This window comes from Notamacropus eugenii, chromosome 6 (genome assembly GCF_028372415.1).
Source record: "Notamacropus eugenii isolate mMacEug1 chromosome 6, mMacEug1.pri_v2, whole genome shotgun sequence".
In the NCBI taxonomy this organism is placed as follows: domain Eukaryota; kingdom Metazoa; phylum Chordata; class Mammalia; order Diprotodontia; family Macropodidae; genus Notamacropus; species Notamacropus eugenii.
Window position 1 is genome coordinate 45,941,054 of NC_092877.1, and position 24,739 is coordinate 45,965,792.

Genomic DNA, 24,739 nt, shown 5'->3' on the forward strand with positions numbered 1-24,739 from the left:
GTATTTTAATGGGCAAATAACATTTTAGTATTATTATGAAAATACTTTTGACTTCACAGACTTCATGAAATAGTTTCTAGGATCCCTAGGGATCCATGCACTATGTTTTGGGAACTATTGCTATAGAGTCTTTCAGACCAGGGGTGTCAAAGACACAGCAGATCCCCAACACTTGTGATTGCTACAGAACAAAATTAAAATGTAGTCCCTCTTTGATTTGAATGTGTTGGTATATTAATAAAAAAGAAATAAACATGTTGCTTTATAAGTTAATATGCAGCTCCCAGGGATTTTTACATACTGTTTAGTGGCCTCAGCTTTTATTTGAGATTGACATTACGGTCCCAGCCTCCTCTAGAGTTGAAGCCTTCTCTCCCTACACTAAGAAAGCAAAAACAGAGAAAACAGTTGGGGGATTTCTTGTAGGTGTTTTAGCTAAGCTTTGAAAGAAGCTAGAAAGGCAGAGGTGAGAACAGAATGCATTCCAAGCAGGAGGGGTCAGCAAAGGTTGAAATGGAGGGAGAAGGAATTTCAAATCTAGAAAATGGATTAGAGTAAATAGATCAGTCAGCTAAACGTCATAGGGGATAGAGTGTTGACCTGAGTTTAAATACAGCCTCAGATATTAGCTGTGTGATCCTGGGCAAATCACTTAGCTGTTGTTTGCCTCAGTTTACTCATCTGTAAAATGAGGATAATAGTATCTACCTCCCAGGGTTGTGGTGAAGATCAAATGAGACTCTATCCTTAAAGTAAAATATAGCTGTTAGCTGTTATTCAGACCTGTGGTATTATTGGTATACAGAACTTGTGGGTGAGGGAACTCTGCCCCTACTGGTAGGCACCTTCTCTACAACTGAGAAACTTCCCTTGGGGCACTGAGAGGCTGCGTTTTGCCCAGGCTTACAAGGATGGTTTGTGTCATGGATAATAACGTACACAAGGATACAAGAAAGATAGATTTGAACTCAGTTGGGATAGAAGAACTTCCTAATAGCTCTTCTAAAGTGGGAGGGACTGTCTCCCTGCGAGTTTTATGAGATTGGTGCCAGTACTTGGGGGAGGGGAGGAGCTTTACCTGTACACTGACTTAAGACCAGTTCAAATAAAAGTGCACACGTTAAAGAAAAAAAAAAAAAAAAATAAAGTGGGAGGGACTTCAGGCAAGGACTGAATGACCCTTCGCTGAGGATCAGTTAGTCTAGACCTCTGATGTCTTCTCCAGTTCTGAGATCCTGTGAGCAGCCCTACCCTTGGGATTTCAGGGCCAATCTCAGGTTTCCACTGCTAGTAACCCAATCTTTCCCCTTCAACACCCATATGGGGGAGGATTTCACAAAAGCTTCTGCGAGGAGGTCCCTGAGGAAAGAGCCTTTGCCGTGGAGAGAGAGACCTGACCCCGGGTCACAAGCCCCGCAGCGGGAGAGACTGGGGTTAGACATCTGGAAGGATCTGACAGCACGGGGAATGGGGATCTATTCGGGGAGACCCTAGAACTGGCTTGACTAAAACCAGAAGTAGGGACCCCTCTGCCTCTAAGGGCATAGAGTGATAAGAGGGAGGGCTGGAGAACAGGTCTTGGAAGGGAAGAGGGTCTGGGGAGGACTTTTGGGAGAGATGGAATGTTAATCAGCGTGGGAGCGGAGACTGTAACCCGGGATGGACAGGAATTGTCCGGAGATGAGCCTATCAGAGGCCGGCAGGCAGGCCTATCAGGGGCCCTAGTGGGCGGGGCCCGTTTGAAATGGACGCTTCCCCCTGTTTGGTCACGTGGGCCATGTTGGTAACCTATAAAGGACTCTCTGAAGAGGGCTATCAGGGAGCGTGGGCGGAGCTCTGGTCCCGGTCAGTAGGCCCCGCCCCCATCGCGGGCGCTGCCGGGAAGGCGGAGGGATGATGGACCCGGTCCTCTACGTAGTGGCTGCGGTATTGCTTGTTGCTCTTATCATTTTTGTGACCCGCATCCGGGAACAGGCGGCAGCAGGTAGGAGACACCGCCATCGCCCTGGGGCTGTGGGACTTCCCCTCGGTTCGTCTTCTTTTCGGCCTCGCTGGCCCTCTCAGGCCTCAGAGATTTCCCAGCTCCTAGCTGTGACGTGTTTCCGGCCCTGGCGAAACAAACTACAACTCCCGGCATGTAGTGCGACGAGGCCGGAAGACTTAGGGGGCCAAGAGCACTCCCCGCCCATTGGCCTTTTCCGCCTCCTGATTGGTTGAGAGCCGCTCTGGTCTTGCCAGGTGCTCGTGCGCTTGGGGCCTCTGGTGATCTGGGCCGAGTTGAGGGCTGGCTTCCTGTCTGTCCCGGGGTGGGGAGAGGACCGCCGACCCTTGTGCCTTACTTAATGCGCCCACTCGTGCTTCTCGAGGCTGCCTCACACCCCTCTCCCCATTTTATTGATCCGCAAAGAGAGGACCCCGTAAGCGGTGATAGTCTGCTCGGCCTTAGGTGCGCAGTCCTCCCTCGGCCCCTGCACCGACGTCTTTCCGTGTAGCCCCAGGCTGCTTTCGGCACGTCACCCCGCCACCTCTGGCCTCCAAGCACCGTTCATCGGCGTCTTGCCCCGGGCCCTCGCTGTGGAGCCTGTGCCCTGTTGTCAGAAGCTTATCTTTAAGTACGCCTGCTCCCACTGACCACGGCCGCCCAGCCTTCCTTCTCCCTGTCCTCTCTGCCGCCGGCTAGGCCGGCCCCTTCCCAGTCTGTCTGTCAGCGGGCCGTACCTCTTTCCGTCCCTTCGGAGCCTTCCTGTGGTGCCTGTGCTTGGGAGCTCCAAGGCTCGTCACAGCCTGGTGTTCGATTCTTCCCGTCCTGCCTTCCGTTCGTTCCCTTCTTTCGGAACCATACTGGACAGACAGCTCCCTGTCCGCCTTTAAGGCCCAGCTCAGCACCCTTCCTGATGCTCTCCGAGGCAGCAGACTGCCTCCTCCTTCCCAGGAGGCGTGTCACTCGTACACCTGCCGTGGAACCCTGTCCCCTCACAAGGTGGGCACGCGTGTCTCCCTGCTGCCGAGCCCCGGGGGCTTTCGTGCCTGTTTCTTGATTGGTTAAGTGTGATCCTGCATGTAAAGCGCTGCTGGAAATCCCGAACCCTGTGGACCCATAAGCAGTGATGACTGTAATTTAGCCTCTCCGCAGGGTTTCCTCTCCCTCCTTCCTGCCCACCCAGAACCACAGTCTGGAGACATTCGGATTCAGATACCGGGTGCCCAGAGCGTAGGGGCGTTCTGGCTAATGGGGACCGCACCAGGAATGGAGGAAAACTCGTGCCTTTCACACTCATGTATTGGAATTCCTTCCTTTGAATTCCTTTTTTTACATTTGGCTTCCCTTCCACATCTATCCATCTATACACACACACACACACATACATATATGCATACACACATACATACATACGACGTAGGTAAAACATACAAATGCACACATTTCCATTCCCTAATTTATACGCGATATACATAGGAGAATCATTAAACCATTATTCCTTCCTTCATATATGCCTGCACCTACCTTTTCCTTCCCATGCGCCTCTGCACACACATTCTGTCTTTCTCATTTCCTCCCTCCTTTACGTAGACACAAATGACCATTTGGTGTCATACAGACACAGATTCCTTCCACATACACAGAGTTCCCACTCCCAGCCCCATTTTACATACATACTTACTCCCTGGAACTTCCTCATCCCCATCCTGAGCTCTCACATTCTTGCGCAGATGTATGCTCCTGACTTATTTGGGCTCCCTTTGACAGCTGTCATTGTCCAGCATTCCAGGGATCTTTCCTTATTAGCTCTCCCTTCCTAAGACTCCTCATCCTTTGTGATTCAGATGTGCCTTGGTCTGGCAGACCTACCCCCTTACCCTGCCTCCTCCCAACCACCACCAGGCTCTTGTTGGGACAGTGATCAGTGTATTTTGCTGCTTTCATTTTGGGCCTTGGGAGTAGCTAGGAACTGAGAGGTGTGGAGAGGTGGGTAAAGGCAGAGTGGTAGGAGGTGGGTGGCAATTACTTTGCAAGGCTTCATGGAAATCTCACATTTACATAACAGTTCCCCTTGGGCACTGCCTGAGTGGGGGTGCCAGGCCCACTCTTTATTTCTTTCCTCTTCCCCACCCAGGCCTCATTCAGGACTGGGCTTCTTAGACATGCAGGTTTGGCCTCACCCCAGCCTACTGGCAGCTTTTACTCACTCCACAGCATGTGCCCCACACCCTTTTCCTTCCTACCCAGGAGACAGACTTGGACGCATGGGAGACCTCCCTGAGTGCATACTGTTCTGTCAGGGCATGTGACAGAGTAGGAGTGGCCCCTTGCTCCCTGTCTGAAGCTAGAGGACTCTTTCCTGCTTTGTGTTAGCCACTGGTTATCTGTTATCTAGTTGGGCTTACAGATGACCAGATCTCTGTAAGTTCCTTGTAAAGCCTGAGGCTCCAAGCAGCCCACATGTGAGGTGGAGGGAGCGGTCAGTAACAGCATTTTTGGGCCTTGGGATGGGATTGGGGGGGCAAGGTCAAGGCTGCCAGAAGATGAGTAGATGTGCAGCTTCAGGATGCTCACAGTCTGGGGGAGATGAGAAGAGCAGGCCCAGGTCCTAACTTCAGGAAGTGAATGTTCTACAGAAGTGATCCTCAGAATATTTTCATCAGATGCTCTTGTCACTATAAAATTTTGAGCATGAGCTGCCAGCATCTGAATATTTATAAATTATATAGCTCTGCTGTTATCTTAATCCATTTTTGTACATTGTAAGACTTACACAGAAGTAGAAATTTAAAGTAGGTAAGATAAAGATGAAGTCAGCTGTTTTTATTTACTTTAGTAACAGTACAAAAAACATTTTAACATTTCATCATTTTTGAAAAACTTCTGTGAATACCTAGGAGATTGGGCAGAGGTGGCTTAGGGTAATTGTTAACAATTAATTGTCCCCCAGACTTGATCAGTCTTGCTAGCAAGTGAATTGCTTTTTTAAAATAATATTTTCTTATTAAAAGATATGCAATATGCTAATGAAACAGTAGGGTATAACTTTTGAGCAGGACTCAGGTTTCTCAGGGCATAGAGTTACCATGCTCAATAAATGAGTTGTCTCTGATTTCAACTCAGCAGAAAGTTGTCAGAATAAATCCATCTATTTCTCTTTCTCTACATAGTTCAGGGTAATTGATAGTACTGTGTCTTAATTTCCTATTAAAGTTTGGATATTGGAGTTGGATTTGTACTATCGTATGGCACAGCCAGAAAAGGGGACAGGCAGGTGGAAAGGAGCCAGCTTGTGAAAGACTTGAGATGCCAGCCTGGAGCTTGCTTGTTTGTTCCCAGAGGTGCTGCAGAGCCCCTGGAGTTTGAGTCAAGGAATGATGTGGGCAGATCTGAGTGGTTGTGGATTGTTAAAAGTGGATTGCAAAGGAGAAGAAGCTGAGGAAGGGAGACTGATCCTGTGGTTCAGGCATGAGGCACTGAGGGCCTGCCCTGTGCCCTGGTCAGGTGGTGAGGAGCCCATAGCATGTGGAGCTTGCACAGACCCAGGAGGGCATGGAGTGGTGCAGCATGAGGTTGTCAAGAGGAAGGAACAAGTCTTGGAGATCAGCCCTATATGTGGGCCATCTCTGGGAGAACGGGACACAGGCCTGTGTTCCCACTTTCCATTTGGTTGATCACACATCGCCTAGGGGTGCTGCCAGGGGCCCATGGATACTTATTGATCCAGAGAGGTGAGACTGATGTTTCTAAAATGCCAAGAAAACATTCAGAGGCCATATCCCTTGACTGGGTAGCTCAGATCTGAGGCACCCTAGAAGCTCACGGTGGGGAGAAAACCATGTGAGTCTGGATCAGTTGGGTGAAAGAAGGGTGGCATAACTTTGGCTTTTGTGAAGAATCATCAGCAAGAAAGGAATGCCATTCCTGGTGTTAGGGGATCAGTGTAGGGAAAGGCACTGGTATGCTAGGGTCCTGGCAGAGGGCAGCTGGGTGATGAGGCCCCAAAGGAAGGGCAGCCTTGAATGGCAGAATCAGGAGTCCAGATCTGATCCTATGACTGGTGAGGAGCTGTTGGAACTTTAGGGGCAGGAGGATAATGCAAACTTGTGAGAGTAAAGATCCCAGGTGTGAGGGGAGGTGGGAGTGGGGAGTGGACACTGTGATTCTGGTCCCCTTCTGTGAACTGGGCTTCCCCTTGAGCTGACCTTAGAAAAGCTGCTGCATGTGGTGCTGGGGTTAGCAGGGGTGCATTGAGATCTGTAATCACTCGACCTTCTCTTCTTTCCTTTCCATAGCAGATCAGGAGCATCAGCGCAATGTGGAGGCGGCGGCGGCAGCTGTCAGGGGGCCAAGGCCCCAGCTTCTTGGACATGAAAACGAGAGGGCAGAAGGGAGGCCTCGGCGCCGGCGAGACATGGGGAGCAGGCTCCAGGCCCAGCGCCGGGCCCAGCGGGCCGAGGAAGAGGATGAGGAAGTAATAGAAGGTGACGGATCAACTAGTGCTCTGCATCTTGTCTCTTTTTTTTCATCCCCAGGGCTAAGCTCAGTGCCTGGCACACAGGACTGACTCACCCTGGAGTTCATCTCTGAGGCCAGAGGGTCCTAGCCCTGGCTGAGGTCTGTCATACAAAGGCTTCCTGGAAAAGAGGGGCTCAGAAGGAGATTGGGTGATTGGGGATCACCTGGAGAGGGGAGCAGATGGATCTGCCTGGAACAGAAATAGCAGAAGAGCTTAGGGAGTCAGGAGTGATATATAGGGGATGATGTGAAGTCAGGATGGGAAGGGGCAGCTGGGACCCCAGAGCCGTGAGTGTGATCAAGGCTCTTAGCTGGGGGGAAGGGGGCAGTTCTCAGTGCCAGACTCACCTCCTTTGGCACAACTGTCGGCCTAGAAAAGAAACTGTTCACCAATGGTGCTGCTTCCTCTGCTACATCCTACCAGAACACTGCTCTGTGTCCCTTCCCCTCTGCCCCACTAGGGCTCTGGAAAAGGCCTGGGTGTTAGGTTGGCACCTCCCAGCCTTTTCATGGAAGGCCCAGTCAGAGTCGAGAGAAACAGATTCCCTTGGTGACAGCTAATTGGGGGCAAGAGACAAGGCTGGAGGGAGAGAAGCAGGTTTGAGAAGAGAAGGCACTCTCTGTTCTGTGCTCTCTTAGTGTTCACTTGAGCACTCTGCTTTGCATCCTAAGTAATCTTTTACTAACTCAGAAGTAATCAGTCAATCCGAAGCATTGATTAAGCACCTGCCATGTTCTAGACTGCAGTAGCCCTGGGGATACAAATACAAAAGAAGTAATAAAAGACAGCTTGTCGATGTATAAGTTATACTGAATAAATTCACTACCAGTTGGGGGAATCGGGAAAGGCTTGGTTCAGAAAGTGCTGCTTAAGCTGGGTCTTGAAAAAAGAGGGGGATTCTGTGAAGTGGAGGCAAGGAGGGAGGGCATTCCAGACAATGAAGGTGGCCCATGCAAAGGCAAGGAGGCAGGAGATGGGATGTTATATGTGGAGGACAGGAACAGACAATGTGTCTCCTTTAACTAGTATCCCCATCATGGTTCCAAGCACTGGGCCAGACCTGGACCATCATGGGATTTAGGGCTGGAGGGAATCTCAGAGATTATCTAATCAAACTCGTTCACTTTATAAAAACAGAAACAGAGGCCCAGAGAGGTAAAGAATTTTCCCAGGGTCACACAAGTAGAAAGTAGCAGACCCAGGACTTGAATTCCTACAAATATGGCATTTTTTCCACCTAATCATCTACCTTATCTAGATTTTCAGTAAAAACTTTTTGATTGATCGGTCCTTTATTCCACATGATCTCCAGGATTTTTATACTAGACCTCTGAGATAGGTGGGACTTTTTATACTGAATTTGTATGTGAGGAAACTGAGGCCCAGTGGGTAAAATGAGTAAGCAATCACAGGTTGTGTGGACGGGGCTTGGCCCCAGAACAAGAAAGTGTCCTGTCCCTCTGTGACAGAAGACTGGGCTGTAAACAGTTCCTGCCCAGCCCACATGTGGGGCTTCCTTCTTTTGACCCCTGTGCACACCCCCAGGAAACCTGTCCATCATGCCCCGTCATTTCAGTCATCCCCTGAGTTGATATCTCCACCTTGGACATCCATGTGGCTGTGTCTACCTGGGCAACAGAATCTGTGACTGAGTGGGCTCCGTGAAGGCAGGGCCCCACATCCATGATCCAATGTGGGCAAAACCTCACCCATACCTTTGGCTAAAATACATTCTGCTGTGGTCTCCAATGTCTTTGTCTGACCACATCTAGCCCAGGAAGAAGAAAGTGGTGATGAACCTGCAGAAATTCAACCATCAGGAAAAATTGGAGCCAAGAAGCAGAGGAAACTGGAGGAGAAGCAGGCCAGGAAAGCCCAGCGGGAGGTGAGCAGGAGGGGGCCAAAGCCAGAAGGCAGGCTGAGCCCAGGGAGAACTGGATGCTAGCGTCTCACCCTTGGTATTCCCTCCCTGACCCTGACTCTTTCTTTGCTTCCCTCACCCTGTGGGTACATGTAAAATACATAAGAGTTGTGCCTCAGTCTTCTCCTCTGGGGGATGGGCCCCATCCTGGTAGGGATGATGGTAGGTCATAGTGGTAGACTGAGCATTGGAAATGGGAGCTCATGGTGTGTTCTCTCCTTAGGCAGAAGAAGCTGAGCGTGAGGAGCGGCGTAGACTGGAATCCAAGAGGGAGGAGGAGCGGAAGAAGGAGGAGGAGCGTATTCGTCTAGAAGAGGAGAGGAAGGTGAAGCACCACAAAGATACATCAACACTCACACACACCTGACCTCTCAAGAAGGCTGGAGACAGGTGCAGCTGCCTAACACTGGCCTTTACTCTGGCCTCATTCCTGTAGTCAAAGGGTCCTATCCATAGCTTGAGCTTGAAGCAGTGCTGAGCTCTGCAAACTGGTGACAATTTTGTTTTCACCTGGGATGGGTATTCTTATCTCAGTACAACTTTTTTTTTTGCCTTTGAGGATCTCTGAACTGGTAGTAACTGATTGTCCCACTGGCAGGGTCTCTTCTCTTTCCTCATTTCCCCTCCGTCACCTAGCTATTCCTTCAGCAAACATGGTACGTTGTCCATTTCTGCTCCTCCTCCCAACGCCTGATATCTGTCCAATGCTTTATGACTTATGAAGCACCTTAATCCACATTAACTCACTGGATCCTTTTTTTTTTTTTGCCTGTGGATTTCCTCTTTTTTTTCATCTTCCTATTGGACTTTTTTTAAATGTATTTTTTAAAATTATTATTAATTTATTTGTTTTCAATTTTCTACATTCACTTACTTAAGTCTTAGATTTTCTCCTCCCTCCCCGAGACAGTGTGCAATCTTATATGGGTTCTACACATACATTCTTGTTAAACACATTTTCACATTGGTCATGTTGCATAGAACAATTAAAATGAATGGGCGAAACCATGAGAAACCAGCTCACTGGATTCTTACAACAGCCCTTTGAGGATTCTTATCTTTAATTTGTAGATGTGGAAATGGAGGCGTAAGGTAGGGTAAGGGGACTTAGCCCTCAAAAGAGCTGCAGCAATCCCAAGTGGCATTAGTGGAAACATGGGATTCAGGAAAAGGAAATGATAGTTGTATTCTGTCCTGGTAAAACCACTGATATTTGAAGGACTGTTGTATAGAAGAGTGATTAGACTTTTTTTTGACTGAAGAGTGCAGAACTCAGAGCCTTGTGGGGAGATATTGTAGATGCAGATTATGGTTCAACCTAAAGGGAAAAAACCTTCTTAGCATTTGGAGCTGTCCAAAAGTGGGATCAGGAGAGAATGAGGTCCCCTGAACTGGAGATCTTCAAGTGCTAAATGACCACTTGTGGATTTGTTGACCTTTGGATTTTTTTCTAATTCTGTGATTCTGATATTTCTGATTTGGTCAAGATCATATGACAAGTAAGTAGTAAAACTTTAACGAGAACTCCATTCTCTCAAGTGCTAAGTAGACACTGTAGCTGAAACAAAGATGAATAAGAAATGGTCTCTTACCCACCTGCCACCCAAAGACCTCCCAGTATAGTAGCTTGGGATATAACACAGAACATCTGTAGCTGTGAAACTTGCTGAATGGGATTGATGCCATGAGACATGCAGAGTCTCTTGAGAGTTCAGAGGAAGGAGACCTTGTTTCTAGTTAGGGAAGCTGGACAAGGGTTTATGGAGGAGTTGAAATTTAACTGGACCCTGAGGGATACAAGATTTGTTTACCCTATTAAGTCTGCAAAGTTATTTTAAAATCTGTCCTCCCACTTCCCCTTCTCCATTGAGCAGAAAGAAAAAAAAAGAAAGAGAAAGTTAGAGAAGGAAAGAGAAGAGCCTCATCACAACCATGCACAATTGGCTGTGCCTGAAAACCTCTGTCTCTCTGCATTGTAAGTTCATGACCTCTCTGGCAGGAGGCAAGAGTTTCATCTTCAGTCTTCTGGACTCATGGTTTATCATTACATTGTTCAGATGTCCATCGTCATGCAAAGTGTGGGGTTTCTTTCTTTAAATAACTTTTTTGTTGTTGTATAAATTGTTCTTCAAATTGTGCTCACTCTGTTCTGCATTAGTTCGGAGAGGTCTTTCCAGTGTCCTCTGAAATGGTCCATTTTGTCGTTTCTTAAAACCTAATGCTATTCCATCCCACTCATATGCCACAGTTTGTTAGCCATTCCCCAGCAGGAGGACAACCCTTTAGTTTAAGATCCACAAAACAAACTGCTCTCAGAATTTGTGCGTGTGAGTCCTTTTTGTCCTTGCTTGATCTTATACCATGGGCCTGTAGTTGCTATCAGAGTCAAAGAGTTTAGTAAGTTTGGGAGCATCATTCCACATTGCTTTCCAGAATGGCTAGACCAATTGTGGGCTCCGCCAGTGGTGAATTGTTCCTGTTTTCCTAAACCTGATTCCACATTTGTCATTTTTCTCTTGTCATCTTTGCTAGCTTGATGAGTGCGAGGTGGAATTTCAGAAGTGTTTTAATTTGCATTTTATAGTTATTAGTGATTTGTAGCAATTTTTTTCTTATGGTTGTTGATAGCTTGGATGTTTTTCTTTGAAGACTACTTATTCATGTCCTTTGGCCATTGGGTTATGACACTTTGTCTTATAAATTTAAATTAGTTCCTCATACACCTTGACCATGAGACTTTCATCAGAGAAACTTGGTGCCAAGAATTTTCCCATTTACTTGTTTTCCTTCTAATTTTAATTACACTTGATTTGTTTGTGTAAAAATGTTTCAATTTTATATAACCAAAGTTCATTTCATGTGATCCTTTCTGATGCTTGTTTAGTCATGAACTCTCCTCATAGATCTGAAAGGTAATTTCTTCCTTGCTCCTCTAACTTCTTACGATGTGACCAGGTCATTTACCCATTTAGAGTTTTTCTTGATGTATGGTTTGAGGTTTGGGTCTAAACCTAATTTTTGCCAGACTGCTGTTGAGTCTTCCTAGCAGTTTTTGTCTAATAGTAAGTCCTTTTCCCAATAACTGAGATCTCTGAGTCTATCAAACACTACACTGCTTGTTGGTTTGATGTTATAGATCATGTCTGTTCCACTAATTGCCCTCTCTGTTTTTCAACCAAATAGAATAATTACTGATTTGTAGTACAATTTGTGATCTGGTCCTGATAGGCCTGAACGGGTAGTATTTCAGCTGGTAGGGTGGAGGAGTGGTATTGTCCGGGACAGATAGGCTGGTTTGATTGGAACATAGTGTGTGAAAGAGATGGCAGCATGCTGATGGCAGGCCTTGAATGCCAGGCTAAAGACTTGGGAGTTTTTCTTGAAGTGAGTATGTGTCCACGGTAGGTTTAGGGGCCAGATTAGTTATGTGGTCAGAATGTACATTAGAAAGGTGATTTGGGCAGTCATTTCTGAGATAGAACTGGAAGGAGAAGGCCAGAACACTTGGAGTAGTCCAAGGAAGAGGCAGATTGCAGGACATGTGTCAGTGTCCCCATCTCAGTCCGCCCTGTCGGCTTGATTAGCCACTTATATGCTGCTTCCCTCAAGTAGATAGAAGCTTCTTGGAGGAAGGAACTGTTTCTTTTGTCTCTGTGTCTCCTCGTGCCTGGCACAGACCCAGGAACATGACACCCTCTCAATAAGTGCTTTTTGAACTGAACCAAGTCATAGGTCAAAGTGGAATCTAGAGGAGGGGAATAAATCTGAGAGATGTCCAAGAAGATGGGCTGGATTTGGTGTCTGACCATGTCGAGAGGGAGGGAGGGAGAGAGAAGTCTAGGCTCACCGGCATCTGAGCCTTGGTGACCAGGAGAGGGGTGCTGCCATGGGCAGAAACCAGGGAGTCAGCAGGAGAAGCAAATTTGAGGGGAAAGTGAGTGAGATTTTCAGTATATTGCATGTGAGGAGCTGGTTCTGGACTCACTCCACTCATGACTTTGGCCTAGAGGCTCCCTGCTCTGTCCTCATCCCAAAGAATTGTTTGGGAAAGGGAAGGAGGCAGGAGGGAGTATCTCTGTGTCCCTCACACACAGCGGCAGCCCACGTCTGCCCACCTACCACACCAGGGAGGGCTTCTTGCTAAAGGTTAGACAGTGAGTGATTAGTCATGAGGGGAGGAAGACACATTCAAAGGCTCTTCAGAGCTTGGGAGACGTGGGCTGAGAAGTGTCTGGAGCTGCCTGGCTTGTTAAATGGAGGATGATTTCTTCCCTTTGATGTCTGTGACAAAGCTGGTAACAAGCTGCCCCAGGAACACCTGGAAGTCTTGTCCCTTAGTGTTGGGTCTAATGAGGGAGAGACATAGCCCCCAGGCCTCAGGGAGCCTCAATGTGAGGGGGAAAGAGGATGTACACTGAGGCAGTATAGCCCATGTGGGAATCAACACACAATCTGCAGATGGTTGAACCTGGGAGCAGGAGGGATAGTTAGAAGGCTAGGATGACAGGCAAGGAGAAAGACAGAGACAGAGAGATGGAGGGAGAGACAGAGATGAGAAGGAAGAGACAGAGAGAGAGGCTCTGAATTATGGTGCCTTACAGTGGGAATGGAGAAGGAAGGAGATGTGGAAGAGACATTCTGAAGGAAATGGGAGTTGGTGCATGGATTTAGGGGGCTGAGCTGATCACACAAGAGTCAGCAAGGAGGTAAAGAGAATTCCCTGGTTTCTTTGGAGTACCTGGTGTAGTTTTGGACAAGCAGGTGTCTGGAGGGAAACTCGTCAGTGAAGGTTCATCAGGCGAAGGGCTGCAGGCATCCTCCCCAGCTGTAGGAAGGAACTGTCTGAGATTTGGGGGGGGGGGGGAGATAGAAGAGGGTCTGAGGAGTGGGAGATTGCCATGTACGTGGAGGTGGTGCTTCTGTCTGTCCTCTTCTTCGTCTGTAGGCTGTGTTTTGACTTGTCCCTCCTGTGTCGATGGGGCCACATTGAGTCATGGAGGCAAAGCTTACCCTCCCAGACCATACCAGGAGCATGAAGAGGGAAAGGGGGTGGGTTTCAGAGCTGCCCTGGCAAGGGGTAAGCCATGTGCTCTTTGTAAATGCCTAAGATTAGTCAAGCAGGGCCTTTGTTTCCTGAGGGAATGTTAATTGAGAAGAGAATTGACTGTAGGTATGAATCTTCAGGGCTGTTCATTGGATCATACATGTTGGAGCGATGGGTTTGGAGTCAGAAAGCCTGACTTTGAATTTCAGATCTGTGGTATACAAACCTCTCTGGGCCTCCATTTCCTAATCTGTAAAATGAAAGGGATTGAACCAGAGGTGGGGAACCTGCAGCCTTGAGGTCACATGTGGCCCTTTAGGTCCTCAAGCGCAGCCTTTTATCTGTCCAAACTTGGGTATAGGCAAAGGGCTGCAGTTGAGGACTTAGAGGGCCACATGTGGTCTCATTTCCCACCCCTGAATGATTTTCTAAGGCTCTTACCAACTCTAAATCCTATAATAGTCTAAATATTCCCAATACTCATATATATATGAGGGTATATAAATGCTGACCCAGTGAACAGGGGCTTAATGTTGATGAAAACCCCACGTCCTGGGTGATGAGGGATGTGGGGACCCTCTTGAAGGAAGGGCACTCATGTGTGAGTGTTGGGAAGAGATGGGGTGTGGGTGCTGAAGGGTGGGGTGTGTTGGGAGAGCTGTATCCAGGAAAGAGTGCTGGTCTCTGTGTCAGAGAGGGCCTGGCTCACCCATGAGGGACACTGGTGGCCCTTTGAAAAGAATGGAATCCCTGAGGTGGGCTGGAGGGAGGGTGAAGACCTCTCCAGAGGAGAGCCCAGCACTGCTTCTGGCAGGGGACCCTTCTTTCCCACTACTCACAGAAATCTGAGGGGAACTCTGACTACTACCTTTGGTGTGTTTCACAAGGACATTTTGGGTTAGAAGGCTACACTGCTGAGGAAGCTGAGCCTCTGCTTTTTGTCTACAGGAAGCAGAGGAAAGGAAGGCCCGGGAAGAGCAGGAGCAGCGTGAGCACGAGGAGTACCTGAAACTGAAGGAGGCTTTTGTAGTGGAGGAGGAGGGCGAAACAGAGACCATGACGGAGGAGCAGGTATTGGGGATCCCCTCGCCAGACTTCCCCCGGGACCCTGGAGGCCTGCCCCCTGGCTGCTCTAGGCCTGGGATCAGGACCAAATGGCAGTCAGCAGGGGATGGGATTATCAGGAATCCAGGGAAATTGAGTCCACAAGGGCCAGCTTCTCTGACCCTGCCTGGCCTGTAGCACAGCATCAGGGATCAGGACACAGAGTAGCTGTTTGAAGTGGTGTAAGTAAAGGCCTGTCCTCAGATGATCCAGTCTTGTCGTCAGAGGGCCATTGCAGACATTCTCTGTCCCATCACCTCCTCCCCACCTCCTGTCCTTCCTGCTTTCAGAGCAGGGCTCCGGATTTGCATCAGCCCATATAAGCAAGCCAACAGATGGGACAGAGGAGGGTAGGGGAAGTCTTTCATTTGAGAGGGAGTGGGACCTCCCAGAGATGGTTCTCCTGCTGTGCCTCTGGCACTGATTAACCTGCCTAGAGTTCCCACAGGGGCTGCCTTCCCCAGTCCTTCTGCTGGGTGCTCCAGGTGGGCAGGTAGGCATGAACCTGGTCAAGGGCCAGGGAGTGTCCTCCCAGCTTTAAGAAAAAAGCCATGGCACCAGTGCTTACCCTGCCTAAGTTCAGAGCTGTCTCTACCTGGAATGGCATTTGAGGCCAGATCCCCCTTGTCCTGGCTGTCTTATAGTGGATCCCTGTTCAGGGATGGATCGAATATGAACAGGATGATACTCCAATGCCTTTCCAGTTCCAAGCTGATGAGCTCCTTTAGGGATCTGGGAGCCAGTATTTGCTGTGTCTATCCCCACATCCCTGAACCTGAGTTTTTGCTGATTTAGCCCCTTCCAACAACAGGCCCTGGCACATCCCCATCTTCTCCCGAGCATTTTGCACAGCTATAGTAGGCAGGATGGAGCCTCCACAGGCAGACCCTCTGACGTCTGCCCCATGCCCAGCCTATACTAACCCTTATGTCTGTATCATTCACAGTCTCGGAGCTTCCTGACTGAGTTCATCAGTTACATTAAGGTAAAAAATGTCAGAGGTTGGGATCTTGGCCTGGGACTTTGAGTCTGAATTTGTGAGTGTGTGTGTATGTATCTCACTTCCCCAGAAAGCTAGGAGGGTGTGGGGTGGGGGGGTGAAGCCACTGGAGATTTTCTCTTCAAGCTTTGTGTCCCAGCATGCAAACCTGGGAAGGCCTGCTGGCCTGCCTGCTTTCCTCACCCACACTCTCCCACCACGCTGGTACATACAAGTGCATACAAAGTACCAAAGGCCTTCAGATATACAGGCATGTATGGGCACACGGACCCAAGCCATGCATGTCTCTCAGAAGCTCCTCTGCTTCCCAGGTCTTTCGCCTGAGGTTGACATTCCCCTCCATCAGACCCAGAGCACCCCTTACTCCTGGGACTTCCAGGTGAAGGTAGTAAAGGAGAAAGGAGGTGTGGCCTCTTCCTTTGGCTAACCCCTGGGCTACTAGGGCCATAGGCTTGCTCTCAGGGAGTTCCTGGTCTGGGGTAGGGGAGAAAGGCTGGCATTGCTGCTAGTTGGGAAGCAGGTGGAACCATTGAGCTGTCCACATATCCCCTGACCCTCCTGGGTCCTTTCCTCTGGGAGGCCAACTTGTGGGCCCTGAAACATTCATGTAGGTTGTAGAAAGATGGCCTTGCTTTTGCTACTGAACCCCTTCCTTTCTGCCACCCTCCCTCCCTTACCTCACCCTGCCCCCAGAAGGAGAGGGGAAGTTTTCAGGTACAGCTTTAAAGTGGGGGAAGCTGAAGCATCAGCAAGAACTGTGGGAGTGATGCAGAGGGAGCAGGCATTGCATAATCTACCAGCTTGCAGCCCCTGGGAGTCTCAGCCCACGCCCTAGGCAATCAAGGAAGCCCATCAAGCCTTGAGTGAGTGGTGAGCAAGCTTGGCTCCCACTCGACTGACAGGTGGTTTGATTCAGGAAGGGTCTGAAGGACAGCCCAAGAGTGACATTAGCTGGAGCGGGGAGGTGAAGGGGCGTGCCTCCCACAAGGCAGTGGGCTGCAGTGGAGAAACCACAGACTGGAGGCAGGAGTCCTGGCTTCTAGTACTGTCCTGTCTGGGCCTCTGTCCATCCTTAGAATCGTGGTGGTGTGCTGTATGATCTCTTAAGGCTCCTTCTGTTCTGTTCCGCTGGTTTACAAATTCTTACCTTCACCTTGTCTCTTTAAACATTTTGACTTCACTGGGATATTAGCAATCCCCTGATCTGATGAGGGACTCCACCTAGGGAAGGGAAGGGACATGTGCAAGGTCACACAGCTACGAGGAGCCGACCTAGGATCCAAACCCACATTCTTTAACTCCAGATCTAGGGTTTCTTCTCTTTTACCATGTACTGGGATGAGCATGGCTGGCGGTTTGCACTCACCTAGGCAAGGAGGGCAGTATTTGCTCACCTTGATGAGGCAGCATCGAAGTATCATCCTCAGGGAGTAATTGTTCCCCCTTGTGGGGCTGTCGCTGAGAGCTCCTGTCTGGCTCTTCTCCCTGCAGGCAGCCAATCCCTCCGACTCCTCTGTCCTTTTGGCATGGCTTCAGCCAGCCAGGAGTTGGCACTTTCTCTGTGGCAAGTGCTTAATGGGAAATGAGCGATTCATAAATACGAATCCAGCCCAGTGCCACACCCCCTTGGGCTGACCTTCACGGGGTCAAGTTTCAGTCTTAATTTGGCCCTGAGATCCCACAGCTTCTGGGAGGCTTGAGGGAGACCCAAGCTTGGCCTTCAGAGAGCTGACTTGGCCTTCTAGAGAAGCTGAGGTATGGGGCCCCTGCTGGCCATTCCCACCCAGTCTACTTTTTGTTTCTTGACTCAAGGGCAATTTCCCTGTCTACCTCCAATTGAAGGAGATTCTAAAATAGCCTTTGGTAACATTCTCTTTCCCCTTGTCTTAAAATACTTTCTTCCCCCTTTCCCCTTTATTCCTCTCGAATTTTGGTCTCCTCTTTATGTTCTCATTTTTCTCCAGTTTGGCCTCCTCCAGAAGCCTTCCCTGCCCTCTTGTTAGCAACAGCCTCCCCTTCAGACCTTCTTACTTAACATTAGAATATTTTTTAATCTGAACTTAACAAAAACTGCATAAAATTAATGTCTCCAGGACTCTACATGAAATCTCTCATTCCTTATGTAATACTTGGTTTGTACCTTCCTGATACACTTATCATCTAATACTGTCTATGAAGGATATGTGTTTATGACACACACACACACACTGAACACTATGAGGGCAGGAGCTGTGTGTGTCTCATCTAAATGTTCTCCTCTGACATTTAAGAAGTATTTGCTGAATGAATAAATGCAAGAATGTTGTCAATGTGAACATGTTTAGATTTTCCAGAATGGCGCTCTGAGGGTAGGACCTTTGCCTCTGTCTGTCTACCCCCTTAAATGAGAGAGAGAGAAAGAGAAAAAAGAAGGGAGAGAGAAAACAGCAGCAGATGAGAGCAAGTTTCAGGGGTTCCAAAGGCTGGGCCCTTGTGTGTCTCTGACTCCCCTTCCTCCACTCGTCTGGGCCATGAGTGATTGTGTCCAGGCATATACATGTCTATATATAAAATGTATCTAGGGATTACTCCATGCTGTGTGTCTTGAGCTGGGGATATTCATGGCCTGGTTCTCTCCTGTCTCTACAGCAGGCAAAAGTTGTGCTCTTGGAGGACCTAGCATCTCACGTGGGCCTGCGAACCCAGGTAGAATATGGAGCTGGTGGTGGTGGGGTTCCTGTTACAGGACCAGGTGTGAGGATGGCCTGGCCCAAGATCTAGACTTGGTCCTCCCCAGAGCAGGGCCTGGTCTGGATCATCTCCTAAGACCCCCATAGTCCAAGAGAGGAAGGAGGGACAAGAAAGAAACAGCCAAACAGTTACCTTGACAACACTCCTCCCTGTGGTACCAGTCCCTTGCCAGAGCCTCCCACTGCTCCAGTCCTTGGGAAACATCACCGTCACCATCACCACCACCACCACCACCACCACCACCACCCACTTCCATCTCTAGGATAGAATGGGGAGGTCCAGACACACCAGAGTGGGGGGTGGGGGGGAGGGTCTAGGAGAAAAAATTCCCCAGGAGGTCGTAAGAGGGAGGGTTGGAAGCATAAGATGATTCTTTTCCCATCTTCAAGCAGGATCTGCAGAGCATTTAGGGAATAAAGGTTACCTTACTGGGAGGGTTGACTTTTCCTGACTCCTTACTAAGGATAGTTCCTCCTCCTCCCCCACAGGATGCTATTAACCGAGTTCAGGACCTGCTGGCCGAAGGCACGCTGACAGGTACAAACGGGGAAGGTACCATGTGGGCATGTTTCAGATCCCATCCCTGTGTGCAGGAGCCTGTCTGCACATTCAGAATTCAGGGCTTCCCCATTCTGCCCAGGATGCTACTTACTGGGTTCTTAGAAGAGAGAAGGTTCATAGATAGAGGGCCAGGCCAGAAAGGCCAGTTGGATAGAGAGGCGTACCTGCATGCACACGTAAGCACATGTAAGCATGCATGTGAGCACACACATACATAGAGAAGGGAAGAGTATTGAGTGCAGGTAACTTGGGGAAGCATTGGGAAGACTAGAAGAGGAGAGGCCTGGCAGTCAGCACCTGTCAGTGAAGGCACTGGGAGGTTGGGGGGTTGGGAATGGGAAGGAGGAGGGAGGGTCTTATAAGGGGAGTGCATAGGGGTCCAGATACTTGGGACACTTTGGTCTCTCTAGGTGTCATTGACGACCGTGGCAAGTTCATCTACATCACACCTGAGGAGATGGCAGCTGTGGCCCAGTTCATCCGTCAGCGAGGGCGTGTGTCCATCTCTGAGCTTGCGCAGGCCAGCAATTCCCTCATCACCCTTACCCCGGAGACTCCTGCCCAAATCCCAGCTTAGCCCTGGAGGCCTACCCTGCCGGGGCCCTTTGGCTTGCTTTCTGATGATGATCAATCACCTCACAGATTAAAGAGACTGGAGCAGTATCCAGGTCCTGTGTCTGGGATGAGATTGGAGGTGGATATGGACAGGTGTGGCCCCCATTCACTGATGGGAGGGTCTCCAGAGAAGCTGCTGGGAAGCTTCCTGTCTTTGCTCTTTGGAGCAAAGTGATCCTCAGAAAGTGAGCCGTGGTAGAGGGAGAGCAAGCTGCTGCTTACCTTATGGGTCAAAGAACCCTTTCCCCTGCACCGTACTGCCTTGTATGGAAGCTGAGAAGCCTCGGCTGCCCCCTATGATTGTCATTCCTCAGCATAATGTCCCAGCACAGGCATACCCAGTGCTCCCCTGACCTTCATTACAGTCACACACTTGTGGGTGCTTGGGAGGGGTGGGGCAAAGAGAAGTCATTCTACATGTTCCCCTCCTACCTTCCTACAAGCCCCGGCTTCTTAGGCCAGGCTTCTTTTTGTATTCCTTAGAGAGCAAGAACATGGCTGGAGGGAGCTGGAGTCAGGCACTTGTATTGACAAAGAGCATTGGTTTGTGGGGAGAAGACAGACTGAGAGCGTAAGACTCCTTCGGTTTGGAAGAATAGAGAGGGAGAGGACCACAGGATTAGAGGATGAAGGGGATAGAGAGCCTTCAGCCCTCCCATTCCTACCCCTCTTTCTTCATCCCTTTGTTCACACCTCCATCTGGGAGGACTTGATACCCCAATTTTCTGTAGTATTCCAAGTAGCTTGGCGCAAGTTATTTTATCTCTCTGGAGACTCAGTTTCCTATTCTGTAAAGTAGGGATAATAACCCAAGCACTTCCTGCCTCATATGGTAGGTCTTTGTATACCTTAAAGCAGAGGTAACAAAGGTCAAGCCTGCAGGCAACACTCCCAAGTGTGGCCTGAACTTGATTAAAATGTAGTTGGGAAATAATTTAGCAAAAAAATAAAAATGCAAAAAAATAAAAAATCCCCCTCGGTAACATTACATTTTAAAAGGTAAGTCTGTATGTACCTGTAGAGGTTCTTAGGTGAGGATGAGTGCCCTGCCCCCCTTTTTTGTTTGACATCACTGCCTGAGACCTGTTCTTACAGCATACCTTCCTCATGGCCCAGGAAGGGTCTTAGGTCAGCACTTTCATCTTCTAAATCAAGGCAATACCACAGATGCTTTGGAGCCTCCTGTTAGGGAACTTGGCCTTGGTTTCTTGGTTTCTAAGGGTCACGGCCCGGAGTTAAACCCAAAAGTCTCATCTCCAACTCCAAAGCTCTCCAGGCTTTTCCAGCCCATTCCGGGGGAAGCAACCAGGAGAAGGACCAATGGAAATAAAGAGAAAATAGGAAATAGCTTGTTCTCTGCTCAGAGGGCATACACAGTGGAATTGTGATGGGGGATTGGGGAGGCAGGGAGGAGAGAATACAGATGTAGGTGAGCAATTATGCTCTGAATGATATAAATATTGAAAATGTGAGTGCAAGAGACACATCCAGGTAAATGCACAAGAAAACTGGAAGAGGGGAGACGTCCCTTTCACTTGGCATGATCAGGACATCCTTCATGGGGGAAATGGCAAAGGAAGGCATTGCAGGCATTGGGGAGGGCCTAATCAAGTGAGGCATGGAAGGAGGGTAGTACAGGCCAAGACTGGAAAATAACTAATGCCTCAGTTTGGCAGAAATGTATGATACTTTAACGGTTGTGCTGTGAAATAAACCTAGAAAGAGTGGTTGGAGCCCCATTATGGAGGCACTGAGGCCCAGAGTAAGGAATTTTTGTTTTTTGCTTTAAGCAGGAGAGACCTAGAAGTCTTTTAAGCAAAGAAGTGATCTGGTCAGGTCTGTATGTTTAGTAGCTGTCTGAAGGTTGGAATGGCATAGCTAGGTGGTATAGTTGATAGAGCATCTGTCCTGGAGTCAGGAAAACTCACCTTCCTGAGTTCAAATCCAGACTCACAAATACTAGCTGTATGACCCTGGACAAGTCACTTAACCCTGTTGGCCTCAGTTCTTCATCTGTAAAATGAGGTGGAGAAGGAAATGGCAAACTATTATCTCTGCCAAGAAAGTGCCAAATGGGGTCATGAAGAATTGAACATAACTGAAAACAATGAAACAACCGACCAAAAAGAATGGGATGAAGAAGGGAGAGACTGAAGGTGGGTATATCAGCTGGGAGGTTGTTACAGTGACAAAGGGCTAAACTAGAGGAGTGGCAGTAGTATCAGTGAAGAGGAGGGAACAGCTTGAAGAGATTAGGGAGGCTGAATTGGCAACAGATTGTGAGGGAGGAAGAGCCATCAGAAACGCTTGGGTGAAGGGCAGTTTTGATCCCTTCAAGAGATGGAGGGAAGTCAAAGGGAGGCGTTGTTCTTGGGTTTTTGAGGGGAGAGGTGGGTTGAATTTTGAGTTTGACACACCATCAGGACTTCTAGATGGAGAATGCCAGTAGTCAGAGATGTGAGACTTGAGGCTGGTGCTCCCAAAAACCTGAATTACTTTGATGTGGAAGAGGGCTTAGATTTTGTTTGCTCCCAGGGACAGAGCTAAGAGCAGTGGGGGAGATTGTAGGGAAGCAGGTTTTGACTTCAAGTAGGAGTTTCCCAACAGGCAAAGCTGTCTAAATTAAGGAAGTGAGGTCCCCATATCTTCAACCTGAGGCTGAAGATCACCTATCTGGAGTTTTCTAAACAATTGATTCAGTAGGCAGAAGTTTGCACTGACATCATCTAAAGTGTCTTCTGAATCTAAGATTCCAGGACCAGGGACCTTCTGAGAATTGTAAAGAGGGAATGTGAGCCCAGTTTAACTCAGGAGCAGTGCCCAGTTTTGCATGATCGCGGTGGTAGACATAGTCCTTACATGTGAGTTTAGCTTCTCACAGAGAGCCAAGCCAAGAAACAATGACATCCTAAGGTCCAGTGGTAGGTGAGCCCCTTTGTAGTGGTTCAGAGACCAGGCTCCAGTAGGGGTGCATACAAGGGAGCAACACAGGTGGCTTCTGGGAGGCGGCAGAGCATTCCAGGCCCTTGGTAAGATTTGAAGGAGATGAGATATTTCTGGACTGGCTAAGACCCAAGCAGGGCAGGAAGGCAGCAGTGATATACATGAAAAGTGAGGAAAGGACCTGGCTAAAATTGGAAAGGCTCATATTTGGGGAGCCTGGGAAGACATTGGAAAGGGAGGGTAGGCTTACATCATGGAGGGATTTAAGGGCCAGGCTGGGGAGTTTAAGCTGACCTGCAGAATGGAGCCTTGGGGGAGGGGAGGTGACCAGCTGAAATCTATTAGATTTGCAAAAATTTAGGTGTAAAGGGACAGGAAAAGGGTGGGGGAATGCCAGAGCAAAGATGAGAATCTGGAACAGAGAAGACTGATAGAGGAGACCTTGGGAGGAAAGAATGGACTGGCAAGAGTGGGGAGCTCTGGGAGACAGTGAAGGACAGGCTAGTCCTAATGGACTTTGAAGAGTCATGGGGTGTGATTCCAGGCAGAGTATCAGGGAGATAGGAATAATGGCGCTGAACTCAGAGTCAGGGCAGACGGGTTCAATTCATGCTTAGGACCCATGCTAGCTATACTATCATGCAAACTGGACATTGTCAGTGGAGATAACTAGGACAAGCTGATGAACAAGTGAGAAGACTGTTCCAAAAGTCTTTGTACAATTTTAAGCTATTAGAGCATGAAGCTTCACTAAGACTTTGGGACTTCCAATAGAGTTGACATTTAGATGCTGTTTCACGTGCATTTTCTTGATCCATGTTAGGACCTAGTGAGATAACCTATCAATGGATGGGCATGGGGGTGGGCTGGCCTAAGGGCTCTGGAGCAGACATTTCAGCGGTTTGGGTGACTCCCAATGTGGAAAGCTCCTCTACATATGCAGATATGCATCTTGTTGCTAGTTTATGGTCATAAGGTGGGAGTGGAGAGGAAGAGAGGAGAGACTAGAGACCGAGTGACTTGCCCATGGTCACAGCCAGTGTATGTCAGAGGCAATATCTGAACTCAAGCCAGGTCTTGGAGACTTCACACCTGTATGTCTTTCAGTGGCAAGTGACGTTTGTCTAACATCACATAGTTTGTAAGTAATAGCAACAAGACTTGAAGCCAGATTTTTGACTCTTGGAAAGGATTTAAAGAGGTAGAGGAGAAGCAGGAAAGAACTGTAAGAAAGGGAAGATCAGAAAGGGGTCAGCAGAGTAAAAAGTAGGGAATTCCTGGAAGATGAGCGTTGGATTTGGCGGTTTAGATAAGGAAGTCTGGTGACCTTGGAGAAAACTGTTTCTTGAGGGTGGTGAGAGGCTTACGGAGGTGGGGGCAGTGACTATGGATGTATTAAAGGAATTTGCCTGTGAGAGTTGTTGAAGGGCAGGGGTGCTTGGAGGCTGGGAATAGAAACAGGGTCAGGGACGGTTTGGAGAAAGTGTGGAGGGTGAGGCCTCCTTCCCCGGTGAAAATAGCGCTAATCCAGTTCACGCTCCCACCCTTACCGCCCCAGGCTGGCCGGAGCCGGGTTAGTGCGTGTGGGAGCGGGGGAGAAGGGGAGGGAGGCATTGCTTGGCTAGGAATCAGGGAAATGCTTTCTGGATCTGTCTCGACCCCAGATTGAGCCCAGTGGTCCGCCCGACTCCCACTCCCCTTCTATCTTGTGTCTGCATGCGTCTCAGCAGAGACCTGAAGTGGAGGCACTGGGCTGGGTGGACCCTACGGTAATGTGGGAGGAGACGGACCGGTCTGGAGGGGTGGGGGAAGATCCGGCCTGGACGTCCTCCCTCCCTGCCTTGGGGCCCGGGCTTCCGTCGGCCAGGACCAGATAGTCCACTCTGCAGAGGTGGGGTCTCTGGCCTTTGACCTTGGATGTCCCCTAACTCTGCCTGGCTGCTCCAGGGTCACCCGAGTCGGTTGGAAAGTTGCTCCCGTGATCTTTTTTTCTCCGGTGCTCGCAGAAGAGCCCTGCACGCGAGGACCCCCGGTGGTCTCTTGCTCTCCGGCCGGGCTGGGAGGAGTGCCTGTGGGAGCTCTGGCCTCGTCCCACCAGGGACGGCTCAGCCCCGGGCGGATCCGAGGACTTAAAGCGGGAAGGGACCTCACCGGGAAATTTAGTCCGTCCCCGTCGATTGACATCTGGAGAAACTGAGGCCGGCGGGGGGGGGTGCTAAGGCCAGAGTCAGCGGGGGCGAAGAGGTGCCCTCCTCCGGGTCTAGGCAGGGCAGGAGTGGGGAGGATTAGCGAGGAAGCGAGGTGGACAGACGGACAGCTGC

At 49.2% G+C, this 24,739-nt stretch overlaps 1 protein-coding gene across 2 annotated transcripts; it reads left to right on the forward strand.

Moving 5' to 3' along the window:
• Positions 1-1,822: 1,822 nt before the first annotated feature.
• DDRGK1 (DDRGK domain containing 1) lies at positions 1,823-19,523 on the forward strand. Of its 2 annotated transcripts, none has more exons than XM_072619764.1 (9): positions 1,823-1,984; positions 6,277-6,465; positions 8,273-8,385; positions 8,645-8,746; positions 14,414-14,536; positions 15,516-15,554; positions 18,198-18,254; positions 18,788-18,836; positions 19,271-19,523. In XM_072619764.1, exons 1-9 carry the CDS (start codon positions 1,894-1,896, stop codon positions 19,435-19,437), a joined length of 930 nt encoding a protein of 309 aa, XP_072475865.1. In that variant the 5' UTR covers positions 1,823-1,893; the 3' UTR covers positions 19,438-19,523. The 2 variants fall into 2 exon arrangements, with proteins under 2 accessions (XP_072475865.1, XP_072475867.1); XM_072619766.1 differs by having other exon boundaries at positions 6,280-6,465.
• Positions 19,524-24,739: the final 5,216 nt, after the last annotated feature.

Bases quoted from the DNA above. Each gene is read 5' to 3' on its own strand.
- DDRGK1 (XM_072619764.1), top strand. From the start codon at position 1,894: ATGATGGACCCGGTCCTCTACGTAGTGGCTGCGGTATTGCTTGTTGCT. The intron at 1,985-6,276 runs GTAGGAGACACC...TCCTTTCCATAG, and splicing joins CCGGGAACAGGCGGCAGCAG to CAGATCAGGAGCATCAGCGC. The intron at 14,537-15,515 runs GTATTGGGGATC...TATCATTCACAG, and splicing joins AGACCATGACGGAGGAGCAG to TCTCGGAGCTTCCTGACTGA.